Raw genomic sequence first — 22,731 nt, forward strand, 5'->3', positions numbered from 1 at the left:
TCTATTGTTTCTACACATTTCTGTTCGTGATTTTTGTTGAGTTTATCCTTGGGTTTTTTGCACTTGGGATTGGATTCAGTTGTTGACACAGTTGGGCACAGTAGAGAAATGGATTCAGTTGTACCTCTGATACTTTAAAAGTTCTATCACTGCTACACAAATTAAAGTAAATCCTTTGCCCCTTTCTAAGTGATGACGTTTGAAAACTTGGCCTACAGCAAAAAAATAAAATTTTGACGGAAGTCAATAGCTCTTGATGAGCTAATCAAATTGTATTTCAACCATTTTTTATATAAAAATTCCTTCATGAGATGTACCAGTTTGAAAGTTTAAAGGGGATGACAACTTCAGTAGTAAGGTAGACACTGAAACCGAAAATAGGCTGATACCAATTGTGAGACATATTGGGGAGTTATATTGAACGGTGGGTGGTTAGCTCAATCCTCTTTGGCAGTAAGGGGTTCGAGACTTTCTAGTTGGTGATGTAAGATATTTTGCTATTAGAAAGTTAAGTTACTTTGTAAAATAAATAATGTACATCAATAACCTAACAAGTGTAACTTTAGAGAGGTGTTAATAGTCTCTTACCTTCTTTTCCTATGTACTTTTCATGGTCAATTTCAGTCTTCAGGGGTTGTAAAAATACTTGAGGTTTCGACATTCTCCGACCGACTTTTCCAAAGGCGCGGTTTCTATCTGCAGCCACCTACGAACAAGGTATAAACAATTTTCATGGGAATGCCATCTATTTTATTTACATATAAAATTAGAAATGTGGCATTTTAAAAATGTGGCATTTTCCCAGGGGTCCTAAAGTGCTGCCATCTATTGTTTCTACCCATTTCTGTTCGAAGATTCAGCTGAGTTTATCATTTGGTTTTTCGGACTGGGAATTGCGGTAGAGAAATGGTATCAGATGTGCCTAATAAACTTTAAAACTTTTCTCATTGCTAAAGAAATTGCAGCTTATCCTTGGCTCGTTTCTAGGTGGCGACGTTAGAAAGTTGACCTGCGGCAAGAGAAATCAACTTTTGAAATAAGACAGATAGAATTGTTTTTTTTTTTGACGGTAATAGATAGCTCTTGATGAGCTGATCAAAATATATGACATCCAGTTTTTGCTAAAAAAAAAAATTCTTCATGAGGTATACCAGTTTGAAAGTTTCAAGGGGTTGACAACTTCAGTAGTAAGGTACACGCTGAAACGAAACATAGGCCGATACAAATGTTGACACAAATAGAAGACTTGTAAGCAACAGTAAGCTATTAGGTAATAATCACCTTCGGCAATGAGGGTTTATCAACTTCTGCTAATTGGTGTATCTATTATATGTTTCCAGTGTATTTGATGGTACAACCAATTTGGTTCCAGTGGTAAGACATGTAGAGGATTTGTAAGTAATAATCTGCTATTAGACTATGGTCAACTTCAGTGATGAGGGGTTTTCAACTATGCCAGTTAATGTACCCATTTTTTTTCCGATGATCTTTATGCCTATTACGGGAAAGAGACTTAGAAGTAAGAATCACTTCACTTTGGGTGAGAAACCGCTGTTGGCTCATAATCATCGTCGGCAATGAAGGGTTAGCCACTTTTGCTATTTGATTTACCTATTATTTGTTTCCGGTGTATTTGGTGGTTAAACCAATTTGATTCTAGCGGTAAGACATGTAGGGGACTTGTAAGTAGTAATCGATTGTTGGGCTACAATCATCTTCAGCGATGGGGCAACTTGCAACTTTCGCTAGTTGGTGTACCCTTTTATTTATTTCCGGTGAACTTGATGTCTATCACAGGAAAGGGACTTGTAAGTAAGAATCTGTTCACTTTGGGCTAGAAATGTGTGCAAATTTGTGCACATTATATTCGATCTCTTCAAATCTGACAGAATTAAGTGCTTCCGCAACGGGTACAAACGATAACATAAAACAATGAGGTAGTTTCGTAATGATTAGTGTCACCTATTGTATTTTAATCCTGAAAGTTACGAATAGCCTTATAATACCAACTAGATTATATAAGATATTGGTCCAAGTTTTCATCCGTCAAGATGTCTACGATTGAAGAGGATGAAATTCAACTGACTGCAAAGTCAAGATAGTCCCGTCTTTCGATATTATTTTGTATTTGTTGTTTTTTCAACGCTGAGGAATAGCTTTTGGTCATGTGATAACTGATTGCGTTCTTGTTTGAACATACCGTTTTAAAAACTTTGATAGGCTGACAACTTCATCATTTGACCGATAGTGAAGAAACAAGCACAAACGACAAATAAAAACACTAAGGTAGTTTCGTAAAGATTAATAGAATGTCAGCTATGGTATTTTGATCCTGAAAAGTTAGGGATAGCTTTATAATACCAACTAGATAATATAAGTTATTGTTCCGAATTTTCATCCGTCACGATGTCTACGATTGAAAAGGATAAAGTTCAACTGGCTTCAAAGTCAATTTATTCCCTTCTTTCGATAACATTTTGTTGTTGTTTTTTCAACGCTGAGGAATAGCCTTTGATCATGGGCTACAATTATCTTCAGCAATGGGGCAACTTGCAACCTTCGCTAGTTGGTGTACCCTTTTATTTGTTTCCGGTGAACTTGATGTCTATCACGGGAAAAGGACTTGTAAGTAAGAATCTGTTCACTTTGGGCTAGAAATTTGTGCATTTATTAAGAGGTATACATTTTGAAGATCTTTTCTTTCATTCATTTCAGTCATTTGAGAACTACTCAACTAGTGACTCATTTTTTTCCGGAGAAAAATCACGAATTCTTTTCTTCATTTGTTTTTTTTTTAGTTTATTGTTTTTCTAGGGTGATTGCATCAAACCAACAGTCCTAAAAGATTGACAAGGGCTGATTTAAACCAAAATAAAAGTTCTAGTGCTATTTTTAGTGACTAAATGAATTGTGCCACGGAAATGGCGTTTCCTGTCTTTTTATGGTGCCTAACTACAAATTTTCCCAAAACTGGACCAACTTATTATTCATTGGCAATTATGAGATTAACTACCGATAATGTATAATCAGCTATTTTGAAGTAGGGTGGCTGCTCATTGTGTCAGTGGGAAGAGCGGTTTTATATACGTCACAAGATAGAGCTTTTGACTTTTTCTTTGCTGGATCAAGTACATGACATACACCAAAGAAGCAGGTTTCACGGTCACTCAAATATAACAGTAAACCCAATATGACATTTTACGAAGATGTAGTTTTTCATGTAAAAATTTCTTCTACGTTTTTCATACTATGGTTTGTTAAGCAAAAAGACATTAAACAGAGGCTCTTTTATGTTCCGGTATGAGGGCAGGGACAAAACATGTCATGATGTCATCATAGATCAAATTCAGTCATCCCTGGGAAAAAAAACAACAAATTGTCCTAAAATCGTCACTAATTTTTTTTTTGCCAGAGAATTCTCATATGCCAATATTCATAAAAAACTACCAAAGTATTTTTGAGAAAATACACCTACGCACAAATGCATGTATACACAATTATTCCTCGTTTAAAAATGAAGATTTGTAAGTTGCCTTGAATCTTCGACGCCGTTACCAAATATTTGTAGCTTAGATTTGTTTCTGAGTCTGAACCGAGTCAGAATTTATCTACGAGTTTGTAGTGAAGCATGATATTTTGCAGAGGTATTGAGAAGTGCTTCATTATTTTGGTTTAAACAAGACTTAGCTTGCTACAATTATAGTATTAGCCACATCATTAGTATTTAAGATTATCTTTTGGATGAAAAACTTGCAGGATAGAAACGTTAGACACATCGCTCTTTACCAAAAAAAAGTATCAACGCTAATATTGTTTCTTATTTTTTTTTGTTATCTGAGCTCTTATTTTAGACTGTTTGTGAATTTTTTTTGACAAAGGCCTCAGAATTTTCAACACAAAACCTTAGGCATTACTATTTTAGTCTTTTCACAGTCTTCAACGAATTTTTTTCATTTTTCTATATTTCAGCGTATTCATTATCTCGACATACGAGCAAGAATAAGTTATTCTCTTTTAGCAGTGTCATATATGATAAAGCTAATGGTTTCAAGCCAGTTAAACTGGCATTAAAGAAATACGATACGTGACACATATCCAAATATGATGGTAACAATTTTGATTGGTATTTTTTAAAATTCTAACAAAAGCTATCGCTTGAAAATGAGCCCTTTAAAATTAAATAATTAAAAATTTAATAATGAAAGACACAGTTATTATTGGTTTTTCCACAATTTCACAGATACTGCCTTGAAACCTTTTAAACATTGTTCTTTTCTTCAATAAATATTGATTTCAATTGAGTTTCCTGACACACAAGTTTGTTTCACTTTCAGCGACAAGCCTTGGGCTCAAAATTGTACTAAAACAAATCCATATACTGTTAAAAGAATATTTTTAGAAGGGCAACATTTCCTATAAATTCCTAATTCTTTCCAAATTTTCTAAAATGGTTTGCCAGATCTCAATAACACTAATTGAAATGCAAAACTTTGCGCTTAAGCCTAGCTGTGCTTTTAAGGTGTGCCGACTCAATATTACGTTTTTGGATGAGGATAACGAGGCTAGGCATGAGGTTCTGTCTCAGGTCTTCGCCGTAGCCGACCTTACTATAGTTGATATGTCAGGCGAACGTCGGACATTTATATTTGTTTGGATGGGATGAAGCTCGAAAGAAAACTCCGAGCACATTTCTTGAATTTAAATTTCATTGATATTGTTTAATACAGCCTTTTTAAGCTATAATGTTTAATTTCTGGACAATCTCTAAATTTCCGGTTCCAAAACAGCAAAGTTTGAGAGCATATGACCAACAAGTGATTGATTACAATAAGATAGATTTGTTGATGATATTACAAGTAAAACTAGTAAAAATAAATGCATGTGTATGAACTGAACTTCGACATGGAAAATTATTAAAGCCATTAATGATCGATCACTATGTAGATGCTGAAACTACAATCAGGATTTTAATCATACCTGAGCTACAGATGCAAGACTACCTTCAGGCGTACCATGATCCCTTCTCAACTGATCTTCTGCTGATTTTAAAACTGCCGCCTCTCGTCTTGTAACTTTCTCCAAATTGGTTGAAAAACATATATTACCAATCTCTAAAAAGAATACACTTTTTATTTAACTCCTTATTTTTGAGGTTTCAGTGCTAGAATAATGACATTAAGATAAAAAGGAACAAACGAGCAACATGCTCTGAGTGGGGAGGGGTGCAAAAGATTTTCTTTATAGAAGAGTAGAGCGTTTTAAACCTGAATGTTAAGTTTTCAGGCTCAATTTTCAAAAGGGTCTCTTCAACCAGACACAAGCAATGTCCCAAACGTAAACACACAGACAAATACAGATACACATTAAGACCCATACAGATACAGACATAACACACACAAACCTTAATATCAAAACACTTGGCTATATAGCGACGATGAATGCACTGACTTTCCCTCACAAAAATAAAAACAAGAAGAATAGGAAATTGTTTTTGCAAGACAGCGGTATACTAGCTAAATAAATATTTTAGATAATCTCAGGTTAAAATAAAAAAGGGTTATAGATTTTCTTATTAAGAAGTCATTGTAAACTGGGCTTATGGGAAATGTCTCTATTTGAAGCAAGGTCTCTATTTGTTTATTATTTGATTCTAATGGCGTCCTTAAGAGATAGTGGTGGAAATTTATTCATTTTGTAAATTTAAAATTGTCGCGTCAAAAAGAACTAAATGATTCAGATGCTCAAAAACGTGGAAGATCAACGGAAAATAACAATTTTTATTTTTTGATTTTAGAGATTTTGTATTTTGACAGTTCGTGTACATAACGTCGGTCCCTAGCTCCTTAAGGGCTCTGCCAATGCGAGACTATCCATCAGAGCAGAGGACTCAAACCACCACTACCAAGTATAGGGTTAGTTTTATTTTATATGGAAACCGAAAGATCTTTCCCTTAAAGCTGTTTATAAATAATAAGCCCCTCCTACAATTTTTTCTCCTATATAGCTTAAAAATTTCAACTTAAGCCCCGAACTGTTCCCATGACTCAATTCCCCTCCTACAATTTTTTCTCCTATATAGCTTAAAAATTTCAATTTAAGCCCCGAACTGTTCCCATGACTCCAAATCTATAGTATTTTGATAACCAGCAGGTGCATTCTCCGCTATTTAACTGAGCAGATAATAGGAGCTTTATAGCAGCTTAGAGTGCAATACGATCAAATATACAAAATTATTTATTCTCTCCCCCAGGATCGTTACTATCCAAAATATTGAGGTAGGGGGGAGCAGGAGATTTTACCGACTGGCTGGTCATTTTTCACGACTGTTTTTGTCAAAAATCAGCATAATGTTCGTTTCAAATACAATAGGTAGAATCACTTCACGAGTCGGTAAAAGCTATTTTATTATGTTACTATTTTAATGCTGTTTATTTATCTGTAAAATCACGACAGGACTCAGTAAAATTGTCGCGTTTGCCAACCAAGTTCAAAATTTCTCAACATTACATGTCAGTATTTTAGTGGTTTTTACTTAATCGAAAGAAGAATTTTAGCGGTATAAAAACAGTCGTGGCGGGATATGCCACAATTTTACCGACTTCTTTTTTTCCTAGTGACCAAAAATATTGGGTGGCATCCCCCTTTCCATCCCCCATTCGTGACGGGCCTGCTTTCCATCTCCTCCTGAAGCAATAATTTGAAGTAACCTTACTGTATCTTCCCCCTTTCATTGTCTGTCAAGAAAATCTAAGTTTTCGTTTCAAACCTGAAGATTTTTTCTTAGGTATTGCACATATAAGAGTTTCGATTACTTAATACAGTCTTTCAACATCTTTTACATCTTTCAGCTTGCATCTTCCCTTTCTCCATGAAAGTCACCAACAAACTAAGATTTTCGGTCAATTTACATCCACCCTATGATTCTCCAAAATCATTAACTTGATCTCCAAACTCTTTTCATCTACTGAGGTGCGTGTTTTGTCTCTGGGAAATACTATTGGGGTTGTAGGAACCCTCTATAGAGCATCTAATTTTTCCTTGGGTTACCTAGATGGGAATCAATAAGACAGCTGAGGCTCTCTCTCTTAGCACGATGATGGTGTGGTTTGGGCGGTTGAAGCTGTGTCTCTGTCTCTAGTGTAGCCTACCCTTGGGAAGTCTACCACACTACCTCAAAAAGGTGAAGCAGTGGCAATACTCTGAAGCAACATGCCTAGCGAAAGAGTGGCTAAAGACGAGGCACCAACGAACTGAGGACATATAGGTTAATAATATTTCCACGAAGCGCTATGAAGAAAGCAAGTCAAAGAATACAAACCCAGGCTACGGCATTCCCGGCAAGCGATGCGTTGGATGATTTACCGGCGTCTCTGGATACCGGCGTCAATTGACGACCTGGACACCTGTTGAAACGAAGAAAATCCCTTGCAATAGGGTGCTGGAAAGTACGTTCGATGGAATGTTTGACAACCCAGACTTTCATAGCTGGTAAAATATATCGCTTGGGCCTCGAGATCTTCTGTGTATCAGAGACAAGAATAAGAGACACACAATAAAACCATGAGATAGCACCATCAGATTCAGAGTCTTCTTTCTTCTTTTATACCCTAGAACCCAAAACTGTTTGTGGCAGTGAAGGGGTTAGATTTCTCCTTAACGTCCAAGAACAAAAAGCTTTAATTGAATGGGAGCCCGCATCATCTCGCCTTGCAGAAGCTAGATTCTGAACAAGCAATAGATACGTTTTACGCCGAAATCAACAAAACTGTAAAAAAGATCCCCAAAGTTGATTTCCTCATTATCAGTGGTGACCTTAACGCACATGTCAGCGGCAGAGAGGCAAACGGTGACAGGAGCCTTGAAATTGACGGGTATGGCGAAAGATTTGTGAACAAGGAACCAAATAGGTCCATTTCTCCTAAGCAAAAACCTTGTAATAGCTAACACCCTTTTCAGAAACAAGCCCACACACATCATAGCCTGGAGATTCAGAGATGGGAAGACATATTCCCAGTTGGACTATCTCCTCGTTTGGTCACGTCAGGGAATCTCGACCCACAACTTTAAAGCCAACAAAGGACCTGACAAAGGTTCTAAGTGTGGGTTGGATCACAACTTGGTGAAAATGTCAGTGAAGATCAAGCCACTGGCTCGTAAACTCCCGAAAACACTTGAAGTTCCCAGTTTTAAGGACCTGGATGTATTTGATTCATTCAACCTTCAGATTTCAAATCATTTCACCACCCTCGGGCATGAACACTAATTAGTCTCCTGAGGACGGGAATTGGAGTGGGTCGTACGTTAGCAAAGACTGGCTGAAGTTCTGAAATACACCAAATAAAGACGCTCTCGAAACTCTTGGAAAAGTGAAGTGAAAACCAAGACATTGAATGTCCGAAGAGACCATCCGACTTGCAACAAAGAAAAGTATGTTACCATCACGCCACTCAGCCGAATTCAAACAGCTGCGCAAGCTATGACACGAGTCGGGCAGAAAAGACAGAAGGAAGTACTTGGTTACTATGGTGTTGGAGATACAAAAAGCAGGTAGCTTGTCTGATGTTAGGGAACTGTACCAGCTTAAAAAATCAACTTGGAAGAGGCTGGAGAACTCGGCCTCTGTAAGAAACGAACATGGTAACATTCAAACGAGTCGTGAAAAAGTTGTTTATCGTTGGAAGCACTATTTCCAGAACCTCCTAAATCCCCTAGTAGACCCTTCATTACCTGCTCCAAATCTTGAAGAGACCCAACCTCCTCCACATCCTTCATCAACGCTCATTAGCCAATACGCAGGAGCTAAAATAGAGCCCCCTGACAAATAGGGAATTCTGGCAGCAATAGAAAAACTGAAGAATCATAAAGCGCGGGAAATCGACGCCATACCAGAACAAATCTACAAGGCAAGCCCCAGGCTTCTTACAGAGAACCTAGGAAAACTGCTCAAGAAAATTTTCGCGCATTAGTACAAAAGAAAAGAACAAAACTGAATGCAAGAATTACCGAAGGATATCACTCATAAGCATTGCTCCCAAAATATTTGCAATGACTCTAATCAACTGATTCGGCTCCATCAGAAACATGACCACACGCCCAAACAAGACGGGCTTTCATCCAGGAATGGGTTGCATTGATCAGCTATTGAAACTCTGGCAAATTCTCGAACACCACATCAAACACTATCGGTTTACTATTGCCATCTTCATAGATTTTATAACGGTGTTTCACTCGATCGTTAGAGATTACATATGAGCTGCTATGCAAAGGGACATTGTCTATGAGAAGCTGACACGCCTTATTCAGAAATACTACCAGCACATTCGTGCCTATATACAAGCTGGTGGAGAGCTGTCCTCCCAAATCAACATCGAAGAGGGCTAATAGAGGGCCGCATCCTGTTCCCCATCCTCTTTATCTGTTATCAACTATATCATGAAGCGTGCAATTCCATCTGCCAGAGGCATTGAAGTAAGCGACGGATTATCTATCAAAGACATTGACTACAAGGATGACATTGCCTTGCTAGAAAAGAATATAGTTCATGGCCAAGCCGTGAAGTGTAATGTTGCTGTTACTGCAGATTTGGTTAGACTGAAGATCATCAAGGATAAATTCAAACAAATAAATCAGGACAATAACGATAAATCAAGTGAGGAGAAAACATGTGGAGACAGAGTGACGTCCTAATAAAACAAAACCTAGATCTTTGAAGCAGACTTCCACTCCGTACCCCTTTGTGGATGCAAGACATGGCCCCTGAAAGCAGCGGATATTTATGCTCTTGAAGTATTCGACCACTCCTGCTTGAGACAAATCCTCGGCCTTTCCCTCCAAGACAAAATTAGCAGCCGCGAAATTCACAGACGATGTCACCAGAAGCATGACATTTATGCTGTAATAAAAAAAACGCCACCTAACTTGGTTTGGCCATATTTGTTGGAGGTCAGATGACACCCTCACTAAAAAGGCGCTATACTGTGAACCCCTCGCAAATTGGTAGAAGAAGTGGGGTGGAAAAGTGAAAAACTGGCTTAACACGCTCAAGGCGGACTTAGAGGCGATTGCTGGTTTTCAAAGACATGGCCAAAGACGGGACAAGCAGTGGTTTGAAATATGTGCATCATACACAAACGAACAAGTGGCTTGGCACATTGGCTAGCCATCTGCCAGATCTTAGGGTCAGGGACAGCTGAAGAGCTTATGTCCTTAAACAAGCACAAGTACAGTACAGCAAACAACTCCTAAGAGCTTCTAGATGAGCAAAGAAACCAGATCAAACTTGGACACCTATTCTACTATAACCATGTTAAACTTGCTATTCAAACAGTTTAGGATAAATTGCTCAGAAGTTTTTGGTATGAGTGAACCCTAGGGCTGATCTCGAACAAAATTACTATTTCAAAATTTTATTGCAATACCTGGGAGGTTACAGTGGATGAGTACCATAAAGACACAAGAGGGAGAGTGGTTGACCTCAAATCCCTTTAAATCCTTTAAAAAAACACTGGAAAATTTATTTTCAAGTGAGACAAGCTCCCTTCACAGCTATTACAAAATCATAAGAAATAAAGTGGCTAGGATATTTTTATTTTACCATTTTTTCGGCTCATTTGTTTGGTTAAGGTTTTGAATGGAAACAAATTGCTTCTATTTTTTTCTAATACGGATTTCAAACCATTCAGGGAAAATATTTCGTTGCCTGTTTTTGTAATAATAGGGGGGGGGGAAGCGGGTACTTCCCAGTTTTTTTTTGCACCGGTTATAAGTATCAAATTAATGAAGGACAAAAAAAATTATGCCTATTTAAGAACCTCCGCCCCCTCCCTCAACAAAATTTTTGATCCATTTAACATAAAGATATCCCTGAATGCTATAAGCCAGCCGCAAATGGAATTTGACACAAAACTCAATTTGATTCCCTGTTTCCATAATAAAATTTATGTGAAAACAGCTGACAACTCGCATTATTTACGGCCCATTACCCCATAGGTTTTAAGGATTCTACCAACCCTGTAGTTGGATACGTCGATATTTTGAATTTTCTGAACAAAATAGGTAACTGGAATAAACTTTCTTCGATTTTTAAAGCCACACTTCCATGAAAAAAGGCTTGAAAAAGTTTTGACCCATTACAGACCCTTTGTCATATTTGTTTCGAGTGATCCAACAGCAAAAAAAAAACGGAAGACACGTCGACTGGCTTCCAATTACTTTTTGCTCTTGGGCACCAGAACCTTCAACTTTCAATATGAGCCTTCTTTGGAATTTTCACGACCACTCCGTACACACCAAGTGGCCCTGAGTGAAAAAATACTGCAAGGTTTGTGGTGTTAATTTCAGACAAATATAAAACGCTACCTCCCATTAATGGCAAAATTGTATTCAAATCCTTCCCGAGAGCAGTTGCCCTAAAATTTTTTGGGGATGATTGCAGGCTTGTGGCAGCCACCATTTTTTTGTTGTTGTACTCTTTGATATAGTTTATTTGAAATGTCTAAAAGCAAAATACACGTTTCCTTTACACACATAAAATTATAAAAATATTATAAAATATAAAATAAGAATATTGGTAAAAATATTAGGTTCTACACTTTTATAAAATACATTACACAAGTTTCTATTCCCTGGGTCCCCATTCTCTAACGACCTGCCAGTTAGAAGCAACACTTTCTAATAGTAGCCAAAAAAGCAAAAAAAGGAGTTTTAGTGACGATATATGAGCTAAATAATTAGATTCATATAGTGAGAACTAGAAATAGAAGGATACACAGGGGCTTCGTTTGGGGGAGGCAGGGGTGCAGTTGCCCCCAATAATATGGAGAAGAAATTATGATATGCCCCATGCCCCTTGATTATCCACTTTAAATGGCAATTCATTTGCCCCTTGATCATCCAGTTTAAATGGCAATTCATTCTCAATTGATAGTTTTTTGTTTTTTTAATACGTTTTCAAATTATCAGTTAGTAAGGCTGGGACTCAGTTTGTTCTCAAATTGCATCTAACACAACAAACTTAATAATATTGCTTCTTTTAAGCTTTATTGTAGCGTGAAAACTTATTTTATACCCCATAACCGTTTATTATCCGGATATGGACTCTTCTTACCCCCCTCCAATAAAAATACTAGAGATTTGCCCCTAAGGAAACACATAAGTGCTCCCCATACGAAGTGATTTTCCTTATTGCTCACATTTTCTTGATTAAAGTTTTCAGTCATATTGATACCATTACTGCATGTTTGATTTAGATCCAATACCATAGGAAACCATTTTTGACTGGAATCTTCCTATCTTTTCTATTATTTTTTTTTGGGAATAAACTTATGTCATTACGATTATAGGGAATGAAATTTGCCATTTTCGACTTAGCTTTAACCGCAATACGTTCTCATTTGATAGTTTTTTTTTTACTATGCTTTTAAATTATCAGTTAGTAAGGGGTTAACTAGTTTGTTCTTAGCTTGCATCTAACGCAGCAAACTTAATAATATTATTTCTTTTCAGCTTTATTTCAGTGTGAGGCCACTTTCAATTTATCCGTCCGAGTTTTACCTGAAGCTGCATCCACGATTTGAATGATCCGTGTGTTCTATTATACTATCCAAAGATGCCGGTGATGTTACCTTGAAGACAAAAAAGTGGTTTTGTCAAAAATTGAATCATCTCTACAATTTTTACATGTAAAAAAATATGGTAAAACGGAACTTTCAACTACTTCCAAGTTCCAAGCTCAATATACTACTACTACTACTATTACTACTAAATCAGCGCAGCATCAAAATACCTGAGGCCAACACAGCTACGCAAGCTCCTCGCCCGACCCAATCTATTCAAAGCCTCCCTCTTTACACCCTCCGAGGAAGTTTCCATTTTCTTTAAATCTTTATTTATGACATCGCCCTATCCCACACAAGGACGACCTGCTTTCCGTTTAGCCCCAGACAGTTGGCCAAAAAGGAAATCCTTTGGAAATAATCCTTCATCACCTTTTCATCTTCACTTATGCCTATCCTTAGTGACTTAGTCTTCTTAACATTAATTGTCAATCCTATTCTAGCACCTTGAAGTCGCAAATACTCTAAAAATTCATTCATTTTACTCACAGTTTCATCTAACATACGAAAAATATCAGCATACTCTAATTCCATGAGTTTTCCCTCCTATTTGATTCCGCGGTTTCCAATTGCCTTTCCTGTGCTCCTTAAGAAAGAGTCCATTAAAATAATCCATATAAAGGAGCATAGAACACAATCCTACTTGACTTCTTATTTAATACAAAAACCAGCTCCTAACCTCAATTCCTATCCTAGCCGCAGTGGTATTATTCCCGTACATAGCACAAATCATTTCAATGTATTTGTCTGGTATATCATATAAGGACAAGACCTTTGCTAAAGCTCTTCTATCAACAGAATTGAAAGCTTGCCCAAATACCAAAGGTGATTGAAATTGAAGGCGCTTCTCAATTATTAACCCAAGAGTGAAAACTTGGTCGACACATCCTCTACCTCTTCTAAAACAGTACTGATCTTTTCTTATAGCTTTGTCTAGAGCATATCTTAATCTAAAATGTATCATCTTACTAAGTAATTTACTACCTACAGAGACCAGACTAATGCGATAGACCAGACTAATGCGAGACCCCAGACAGTGGTCTAATTAAGGTTTTCCTACAATCGTTAGGTACGTCCCCTTTTTCAAAAATCATATTCATAATCTTCAGTAGCTATTTCTAACCTCAGAGCCACCATATTTAAGAAACTCATTTATCGCACTATCAGCACTTGGAGCCTTATTATTTTTTTATCCTTTTAGTACTGTTGCTTGTTCTTCCTCACATAACTAATCTTCCCTCACATCCAAGGTATTTTGATCTATATTTTTTGCTGTAACTGTGTCTCGGTTTAGCACATTCTCAAAATGATCCACCCATCTTGCTTATTTCCGTAAGACACCATCGCCAACTTTAGAATTTGTTTTTTTCTAAAATTAGTCCATCCATATTTCACATTGTCAAACTTTGAACTCTCAAGTTTAGTATTGAACTGCTCCTGGAAAGTTTATCTCAAATTTTCAACCTGGAGTCTACCGACGTTATAACTTCTCGGGAGGTAGCTACCATTCCGAAATTTCAGCTTCAAATTACCCTTGGACACTACTAGATGGTGATCTTTACTTTTCATATGAATAACATCACTCCTATAAACCCTTGTATATTGTATTCATCCTGCTAGTCTTCGGGTTACAATAACATAATCAATAAGGTTTTGTTGTCTTACAATCACGTGAATACCTTGTCAACTTATGGGCCATTTTATGACCAAATACAGTATTGGTTATAATTAGGTTGTTATCCTACAAAATTGCACAAGTCATTTGACATTATTGTTATCTTTTCCTACACAATATTTAACTAGGCTAGGACACCGTCTGTCACTATTTCTACCGACCTGGGTATTAACATCTTCATGTAAAAACACCGTAATTCAACTTAGTACCTATGTATTTACTTTTGTAACCTCAAGTAAAATGCACCTGAATCACTAGTATCTCCGTCAGCTGGTTCAACAGGGGCATATACTACTATAACTGATACCCTGAACTTTTTAATATTCAAATTAGCAATAGTATTCTATTCTTAATACCTTCCCAGCCCAAACAAGACTTAACAGCTACCTTATTCATCATGACCCCTACGCCCAGCCTATGCACCTGATAATTCTTCCTGCCTGAGTAAACAAATTCTATGTCACCTAATTTCATACTTCCTACCCCTGGGATGTGAGTGTCTGAACTTCCTAATAAATCCATCTTTAAATCATTGAAATTATTTTGGCCTCAGGAAAATCAATGATTCCGGATGCTAGTGCAGGATGGGGACCAACATATCTTCTCAAGTCGACACGGAAGCGCTTGAGCCGGCTGCTTCAAACCGGACCGCAAGAAGTCCCTGTGACATCCAGTTTGGCTGGAGGCCTTGTACAATCCTGGGCCCATCTTAGTCAAAACATGGCTTCCAGCACTTGGCGGTGCTCTTTTATCAACAAGACTTGAAAGCCCAGACAGTCCCAAGCCTAATACCTCCGACTCATTACATATTCATACCAACAAATATAATGCTACTATGGAGAAGCAGCCAGTAGTTGAAAAATAAACTAGAAAGAGGTTTCTTAGCCCAAAAACGCCCATCAAAACAGACCAAGCCCAGAAGAAATGTCCAATAATCAGAATCCCATGCGAATGCTGTGCTGTTTACTACGCTATAATTTCCTCGAGGGTCGCCACTCATCAATTAGGAAAAATTCACCGCAAGATTCCCAGTCTTGCAGGTACCCCAAAAGGCTCGAAGCGGACCTTTGCAGAGGCTGTTGTCCATAGATCTGGATCTTACGCCCTACCACAGCTGTCCATCTATAGATGATCCTCCCACGATGGAGTTCTGCGTCACCATGCACTTTAATCCATTACTGGGAGAAGGTTTGCAACTCATGGGACGAGTGAACATGTCAGCGCACTCTATTGAACTTACATTTGAGGGGCCATCTTTCTCCTCCACCTGTATTTATGGCCCTGGGTGAGGATACCCAGTTTCCATAATAGACCCCCAGGGAAAAGGTCCCCCTTGCTCCGTACCTCCTATGGAGGTATTCTACACATATATAGGGCACCCCATAAGAAAAAAGTACTTCCAAGTAAAAACGTAAATTTCGTCTCTGCTTAAGATTAAATAAAAAAATAAGTTTTTTCAACTGAAAGTAAGGAGCGACACTAAAACTTAAAACGAACAGAAATTACTTCATATATGAAAGGGGCTGCTTCCTCATCAACGCCCCGCTCTTTACGCTAAAGTTTGACTCTTTCTATCAACTTTTTTTTTTTGACAGTAAAAAACTTTAGGGTAAAGAGCGGGGCGTTGATGAGGAAGCAGCCCTTTTCATATACAAAGTAATTTCTGTTCGTTTTAAGTTTTAATGTCACTCCTTACTTTCAGCTGAAAAAAACTTGTTTGTTTTATTTAATTTCTGAACGTTTTTGAATCAAAACATGTTTTGATTTTGGCTCTCCTCAGAGGAATTTGCATGTTTTTTTTTTGGCTAAATGGCTGTCATAATTTTGATCGAATGATTTTGAGAAAAAAAGAGCAGAGAGGAAGCCTAGTTGCCCTCCAATGTTTTGGTTAACTAAAAAGGCTAGATTAAAAACAAGAACTTTTAATTTTTTACGAATCTTTTTATTAGTAAAAGATGTACGTAACTTACAAATTAGCTTATGTAAAGAATTTTTTATTCTCATGTTTTTATTAAACATATGAGAGGGTTTGCCCCCTCATCAGTACCTCTCTCTTTACACGAAATCTTAAATTTTGTCCCAATTCAATAAGAATGACCCCTGAATCACAAAAACCGTAGAATAAATGGTTGACATTACTAAAAATAATTTAGCGTAAAGAGCGAGGTATTAGGAAGAGGTGAGCCCCTCACATGGGTAATAATTTCTGTTCGTTTTAAGTTTTAATGCTGCTCATTACTTGCAGCTAAAAAAAACTTTTTCCTATTTATTTTTTCATTGTCTTTTTTTCAAATAATGCTAGTAAATCCTGCGCTCCCATCATGGAAATTTTCTTCCCCCATGACAAATTCCTCGATGGAAAGTTCCCTCAGTATATCCCACTCTTTTCAACCCCTCCCCCAACTAGAAATCCTCCTGAAAACGCCTGTACACTTCCCAATAACCATTACTATATGTAAGCACTGGTCACAGTTTTGACTTGCAGCCCCTCCCGGGGACTCTGGAGGAGTAAGTCGTCTCCAAAGACATAGTTATGAGGCTTATTGACTACGTTGAATAAAATGGCTATCACACAATTTTGATCCGTTGATTTTGGGAAAATAATTAGCATGGGAGGGGGCCTAGGTGCCCTCCAATTTTTTGGTCACTTGTAAAGGGCACTAGAACTTTTCATTTCCGTTAGAGTGAGCCCTCTCACAACATTCTAAGACAACTGGGTCGATATAATCACCACTGGAAAAACAAAAAACAAAAAACAAATAAACACGCATCCGTGATCTGCCTTCTGGCAAAAAATACAAAATTCCACATTTTTCTAGATAGGAGCTTGAAACTTCTACAGTAGGGTTCTCTGATAGGCTGAATCTGATGGTGTAATTTTCGTTATGATTCTATGACTCTTAGGGGTTGTTTTTCCCTATTTTCGAAAATAACTCAAATTTTCTCAGGCTCGTAACTTTTGATGACAAAGATTAAATTTGATGAAACTTATATATTTAAAATTAGCATTAAAATGAGATTCTTTTGATGTAGCTATTGGTATCAAAATTCCATTTTTTAGAGTTTTGGTTTCTATTGAGCTGGGTCGCTCCTTACTATAGTTCGTTACCACGAACTTCTTTGATGTGGGGCTGTAATTTTACTTGATAGTGATACCAAGGCTAAGATGATACCATTATTATATTTTTACATTTAGAGTCGATACTCGTGTGATTTTTACACGTTTACATAATCAGAAAACCATGTGATTTCAGATAACATTTCGAAATTGGCTTCAATTGGTTTCGGAAATACATTTTTCCAATTAATATTAATCAAAAAAATAGTTTGTATCTTTAAATCTGCTTCAAATGTTATTCTTACTGAACTTGAGTTTTTTAACACTTAAAATTAATAGTTTCCATAGTTCGTTTTTACCAGGCTACATCTGACGGCAAAACCATGATTCTAAATTTACAAATCACTTCAGATTTAAGACAAACTTCTTAAATGTCTGACTCCTAAATCAACCTGTGAAAATTTGCCACATTTTCAATAAACATAAAAATCTCCCAATAAGCCGAGAAATTTTGACAATAATTTCGCGATCGAATTCAACATATTAGAGAACTCCACTGCGGAGGTTTCAAAACCTTACATAGAAAATGAGAATTTGTAATTTTTTTCCATTAAGAAGGGTGAAAAAACATATGATAATTTGTTCTTTTTTTCCCCAAGTGATTGCATAGAAATGATATTAAACAGAAGGGGGCGCACTTGAATAGCAACTCTGATATCTTTTTCGGTAGAATTTTAGTTAATTGACTTCTTGCTATCAAACAGTTCGTGGTAACGAACTGTAAATAAGGAGCGATCCGGCTCAATAGAAATCAAAAGTCTAAAAAATGGAATTTTAGTGCCAATAGCTACATCAAAAGAATTGAATTTAAATGCTGATTTTAAATATATAAGGTTCATCAAGTTTAGTCTTACCTATCAAAAGTTACGAGCCTGAGAAAAGTTACGTTATTTTAGAAAATAGGGGAAACACACCCTAAGTCAGAGAATCTTAACGAAAATCACACCATCAGATTGAGCGTATCAGAGAACACTACTGTAGAAGTTTCAAGCTCCTATCTACAAAAATGTGGAATTTTATATTTTTTGCCAGAAGGCAGATCACGGATGCGTGTTTATTTGTTTGTTTGTTTTTTTTCTTTTCCCCAGGGGTCAACGTATCGACCCAGCTGTCCTAGAATGTTGTAAGAGGGCTCATTCTAACGGAAATGAAAAGTTATAGTGCCCTTTTTAAGTGACCAGAAAATTGGAGGGCACCTAGGCCCCCTCCCATGCTAATAATTTTCCCAAAGTCAACGGATCGAAATTCTGAGATAGCCATTTTATTCAACGTAGTCGAAAAACCTTATAACTGTCTTTGGGGACGAGTTACTCCCCCAAAGTCCCCCTGGGAGGGGTTACAAGTTCAAAACTTTGGCCAGTGCTAACATATAGTATTGGTTATTGGGAAGCGTAGAGGCGTTTTCAGGAAGATTTTTTTGTTGGAGAGAGGGGTTGAGAAGAGGGGGATATGGTGGGGGAACTTTCCATCAAGGAATTTGTCATGGGGGAAGAAATTTTCCATAAAGGGAGCGCAGGATTTACTAGCATTACTTAAAAAAAACAATGAAACAGTTTTTTTTTCAGCTGGAAGTTAGCAGCAGTATTAAAACGTAAAAAGAACAGAAATTATTACCCATATGAGGGGTTCACCTCCTCCTAATACCTTGCTCTTTACGCTAAAGTATTTCTGGTACTTTCAACTATTTATTCTGCGGCTTTTGTGATTCAGGGGTCATTCTTAATGAATTGGGACAAAATTTAAGCCTTAGTGTAGAGAGCGAGGTGCTGACGAGGTTGCAAACCCCCTCATATATGTAATAAAAACATAAGAATACAAAAGTTAATTACGTAAGCAAATTTATAAATTACGTATATCTTTTACTTATAAAAACATTCGTAAAAAATTAAAAGTTCTAGTTGCCTTTTTAATTAACCTAAAATCGGAGGGCAACTAGGTTTCCTCCCCTGCTCTTTTTTCCTCAAAATCATTCGATCAAAATTATGAGAAAGCCATTTACCAAAAAAAAAAAAAAAAAATATACAAATTTCGTTTTAATTATTCCTCTGCGGAGAGCCAAAATCAAAACATGCATTGATTCAAAAACGTTCAAAAATTAAATAAAAAAAAAAACAAGTTTTTTAAATGAAAGTAAGGAGCGACATTAAAACTTAAAACGAACAGAAATTACTCCGTATATGAAAGGGGCTTTTCCTTCTCAACGCCCCGCTCTTTACGCTAAAGTTTTTTTTACTGTTTTAAAATGTAGTGTTAAGAGAAAGAGTCAAACTTTAGTGTAAAGAGCGGGGCGTTAAGAAGGAAAAGCCCCTTTCATATACGGAGTAATTTCTGTTCGTTTTAAGTTTTAATGTTGCTCCTTACTTTCATTTAAAAAAACTTATTTTTTTTATTTAATCTTGGAAAGGGTTTGGGTTAGGAAAATGAAACTTTCAGGAATGGGTCTACAGACTAAAGTATGTCCCGGAAAGGTATTTAAAGTATCCCCTCCACTCCTTCTCCCTCTAGAGGGCCCTGAAATTTGCCAACATGACAGCCCTATTGAAATTTTGACAAAATAACATTTTACCGTAATTTGCAGTTACTAGTTGCTTTTTCTCTGCCTTTAGTTCTGAAACTGCAATTCCTGTTATCCGAGCAGAATTTTGAGCCATATCAATTTTTTTTTTCAAAATTTAGGAAATGTATTTGAATATCTTTGAAACCCTATAAAATGGAACTGAGCAGTTATGAGGCTGAAAATAATTTTTTTGTACTTCAATTAAGCAGAAGATCTATTTTGCAAGGTTTCACTTTTATAACAGACATATTTTTAAAGGGTCATCAAAGGTCAGGGCCCTCTAGAGGGAGAAGGAGTGGAGGTAGTTGCATCAAAATACCTTCCCGGGACATACTTTAGTATTTAGATTCATCCCTGAAAGCTTCATTTTCCTAACCTAAACCCTTTCTAAGAGCAAGAAGTCAATTAACTAGAGTTTTACCGAGGTGGGAGCTTTAAAATATCTTCCCAGGACATAGTTTAGCCTGTAGACCCATCCCTAAAAGTTTCATTTTCCCAACCTAACCCCTTTCCAAGATAGCAAGAAGTCACTCAACTAGAATTTCACCATAATTTGTTTCTATTTTTTCTTAAGTACTCACATTTCAGGGCAATATATGATCAGTGAAATTATCGCAGCCTCTAATATTCTAAACTTAATTTGCACTCTTTTTTTCTTTGTGTTTTTACAACTGTATAATGGCTATTGTGCTTTTCAAACCAGCGACACCCAGCATCAATAAGGAAATAGGACAATGTATTGGATAAATGGCAAAGTATACCCACTCTCGCTTTTTTCAGACATCTTTACTTGCTAGGTTTCACAAACACAATTTTACCGCAGCACTGGCTAGCCATAAGATTGGAAAAGAAAAATTAATAATAGTTTCAACGTTGATAAGACGAACTTTTGCTGACGTAAAATTTCTGGCAACATTTACAGAACGAATGTTCAATCGTTGTTGCAGGCGGAATTAATATTCAGCCTCAAAAAATATTTAAATTTCAAATTAGTTGATAAGATTCAAAATGAGTAATCTCATTTAAGGATATAAAAAAGAATACAGAATAGTGTGCAATAAAACGAAAAATACATGAATATTTTTGAAATATAGTCTTCCCCCTTCCCGATTTCAAAAGTCTATGCAAAAACAGTGGTAGCATAAAATTTCACCTCCTTTGGATTTGGTCTTTCCATTCAATGATTTTTTTAATTAAGATCTGATGTGAATTTCTTCCCCTCGATTAAATTGAAAAAATTCAAATTGCGATTAGATTGCACATAAGGATCAATTGTAATCAATTAGATTAAGGATCAATGAGATTACTAAATGAGTAATCTCATTAAAGAATATAAGAAAGAGTGCAAAATAGTGTACAATAAAACGAAAGATACATGAATAATTTTGAAATATGGTCTTCCCCCCTCCCGATTTCAAAAGTCTATGCAAAAACAGTGGTAGCCTAAAATGTCACCTCCTTTGGATTTGGTCTTTCTCTTCAATGATGTTTTTAATTAAGATCTGATGTGAATTTCTTCCCCTCGATTAAATTGAAAAATTCAAATTGCGATTAGATTGCATATAAGGATCAATAATTTCAGGTGGAAAGTAAAAGCAACAACTGAAACCAGAATAATGTATTGTCTCTAACATGTAAAAATTAAATAGAAAAAAAACAAGTTTAGTTAACTAAAAGGAAGGAGCGATATTAAAAATTTAAAAGAACAGAAATTACTCCTTATGTGAAAGGGGCTTTTCCTTTTCAACGCCCCGCTTTTTACGCCAAAGTTTGATTTTTTCTCTTAACACTACTTTTTAAAACAGTAAGAAAAACTTTAGCGTAAGAGCGTTAGAGTTTTCGTTTTAAGTTTTGATGTCGCTCCTTACTTTTGTTCAATTTTTGTTTAATTTCTGGGCGTTTTTGAATTAATACATGTTTTGATCTTGGATATCCGTACATAAATAATTAAAGCGAGATTTAAATACTATTTTTTGGGGCTAAATACGTTTCTCATAGTTTTAATTGGATAATTTTGAGAAAAAAAGGAGTGAGGGAGAAGGCCTAGTTGTCGAGCAATTTTTGATTACTTAAAATATCAACTAGAACTTTTAATCTTTTTAGAACGTTTTCATTCGTAAAAAATAAACGTAACTTACGAATTAACTTACGTAACAAACTTCTATATTCGTACGTTTTTATTTCGCATATGAGGGGGTTCACCTCCTCTTCAATGCCTCGCTTTTTACATTAAAGCTTAAATTTTGTCCCAATTCCATAAGAATAAGCTCTGAATCACAAAGGCCGTAGAATAAATAGTTTAAATTACTAAAAATACTTTAGCTTAAAGAGCGAGGTATTACGAGGAAGTTAACCCCTTATATGGGTAATAATTTCTGTTCGTTTTAAGTTTTAATCCAGATCCTCACTTTCAGTTGAAAAAACTTTTCATATTTAACTTTTCATTGTTATTTTTTAAATAATGCTAGAAAATCCTGCACCTTCTTTATTTAAATTCTCTTCACCCATGAAAAATTCCTCCATGGAAAGATTCTCCCACATAACCCCTCTTAAACCCCCCCCCCGCACTCCAAGCCAAAAAAAAAATTCCCTGAAAACGTCAGTACACTTCCCAATAACCATTACTATACGTAAACACAGGTCAAAGTTTGTAACTTCCAGCCCTTCCCACGGGGACTGTTGGGGAGTAAGCCGTCTCCAAAGACATAGTTGTTTGATTTTTAGACTATGGTAAATAAAATTGTTATCTCAGAATTTTGATCTGCTG

The 22,731-nt window shown here is 36.4% G+C and overlaps 1 protein-coding gene across 1 annotated transcript in view; it reads right to left on the reverse strand.

The window, feature by feature from the left end:
• The window catches only part of LOC136032931 (uncharacterized), an 84,503-nt gene extending 63,638 nt beyond the window's left edge, over positions 1-20,865 (reverse strand). The window contains exons 1-3 of the mRNA XM_065713403.1: positions 20,730-20,865; positions 4,978-5,111; positions 589-706 (exon numbers count right to left, since the gene is read on the reverse strand). Of these exons, the coding sequence (XP_065569475.1) occupies positions 589-706; positions 4,978-5,111; positions 20,730-20,748 (271 nt within the window). The 5' untranslated portion in view covers positions 20,749-20,865. The remainder of the gene's footprint in view (positions 1-588; positions 707-4,977; positions 5,112-20,729) is intronic.
• Positions 20,866-22,731: the final 1,866 nt, after the last annotated feature.

The sequence above is a fragment of the Artemia franciscana genome, chromosome 1 (assembly GCF_032884065.1).
Source record: "Artemia franciscana chromosome 1, ASM3288406v1, whole genome shotgun sequence".
In the NCBI taxonomy this organism is placed as follows: domain Eukaryota; kingdom Metazoa; phylum Arthropoda; class Branchiopoda; order Anostraca; family Artemiidae; genus Artemia; species Artemia franciscana.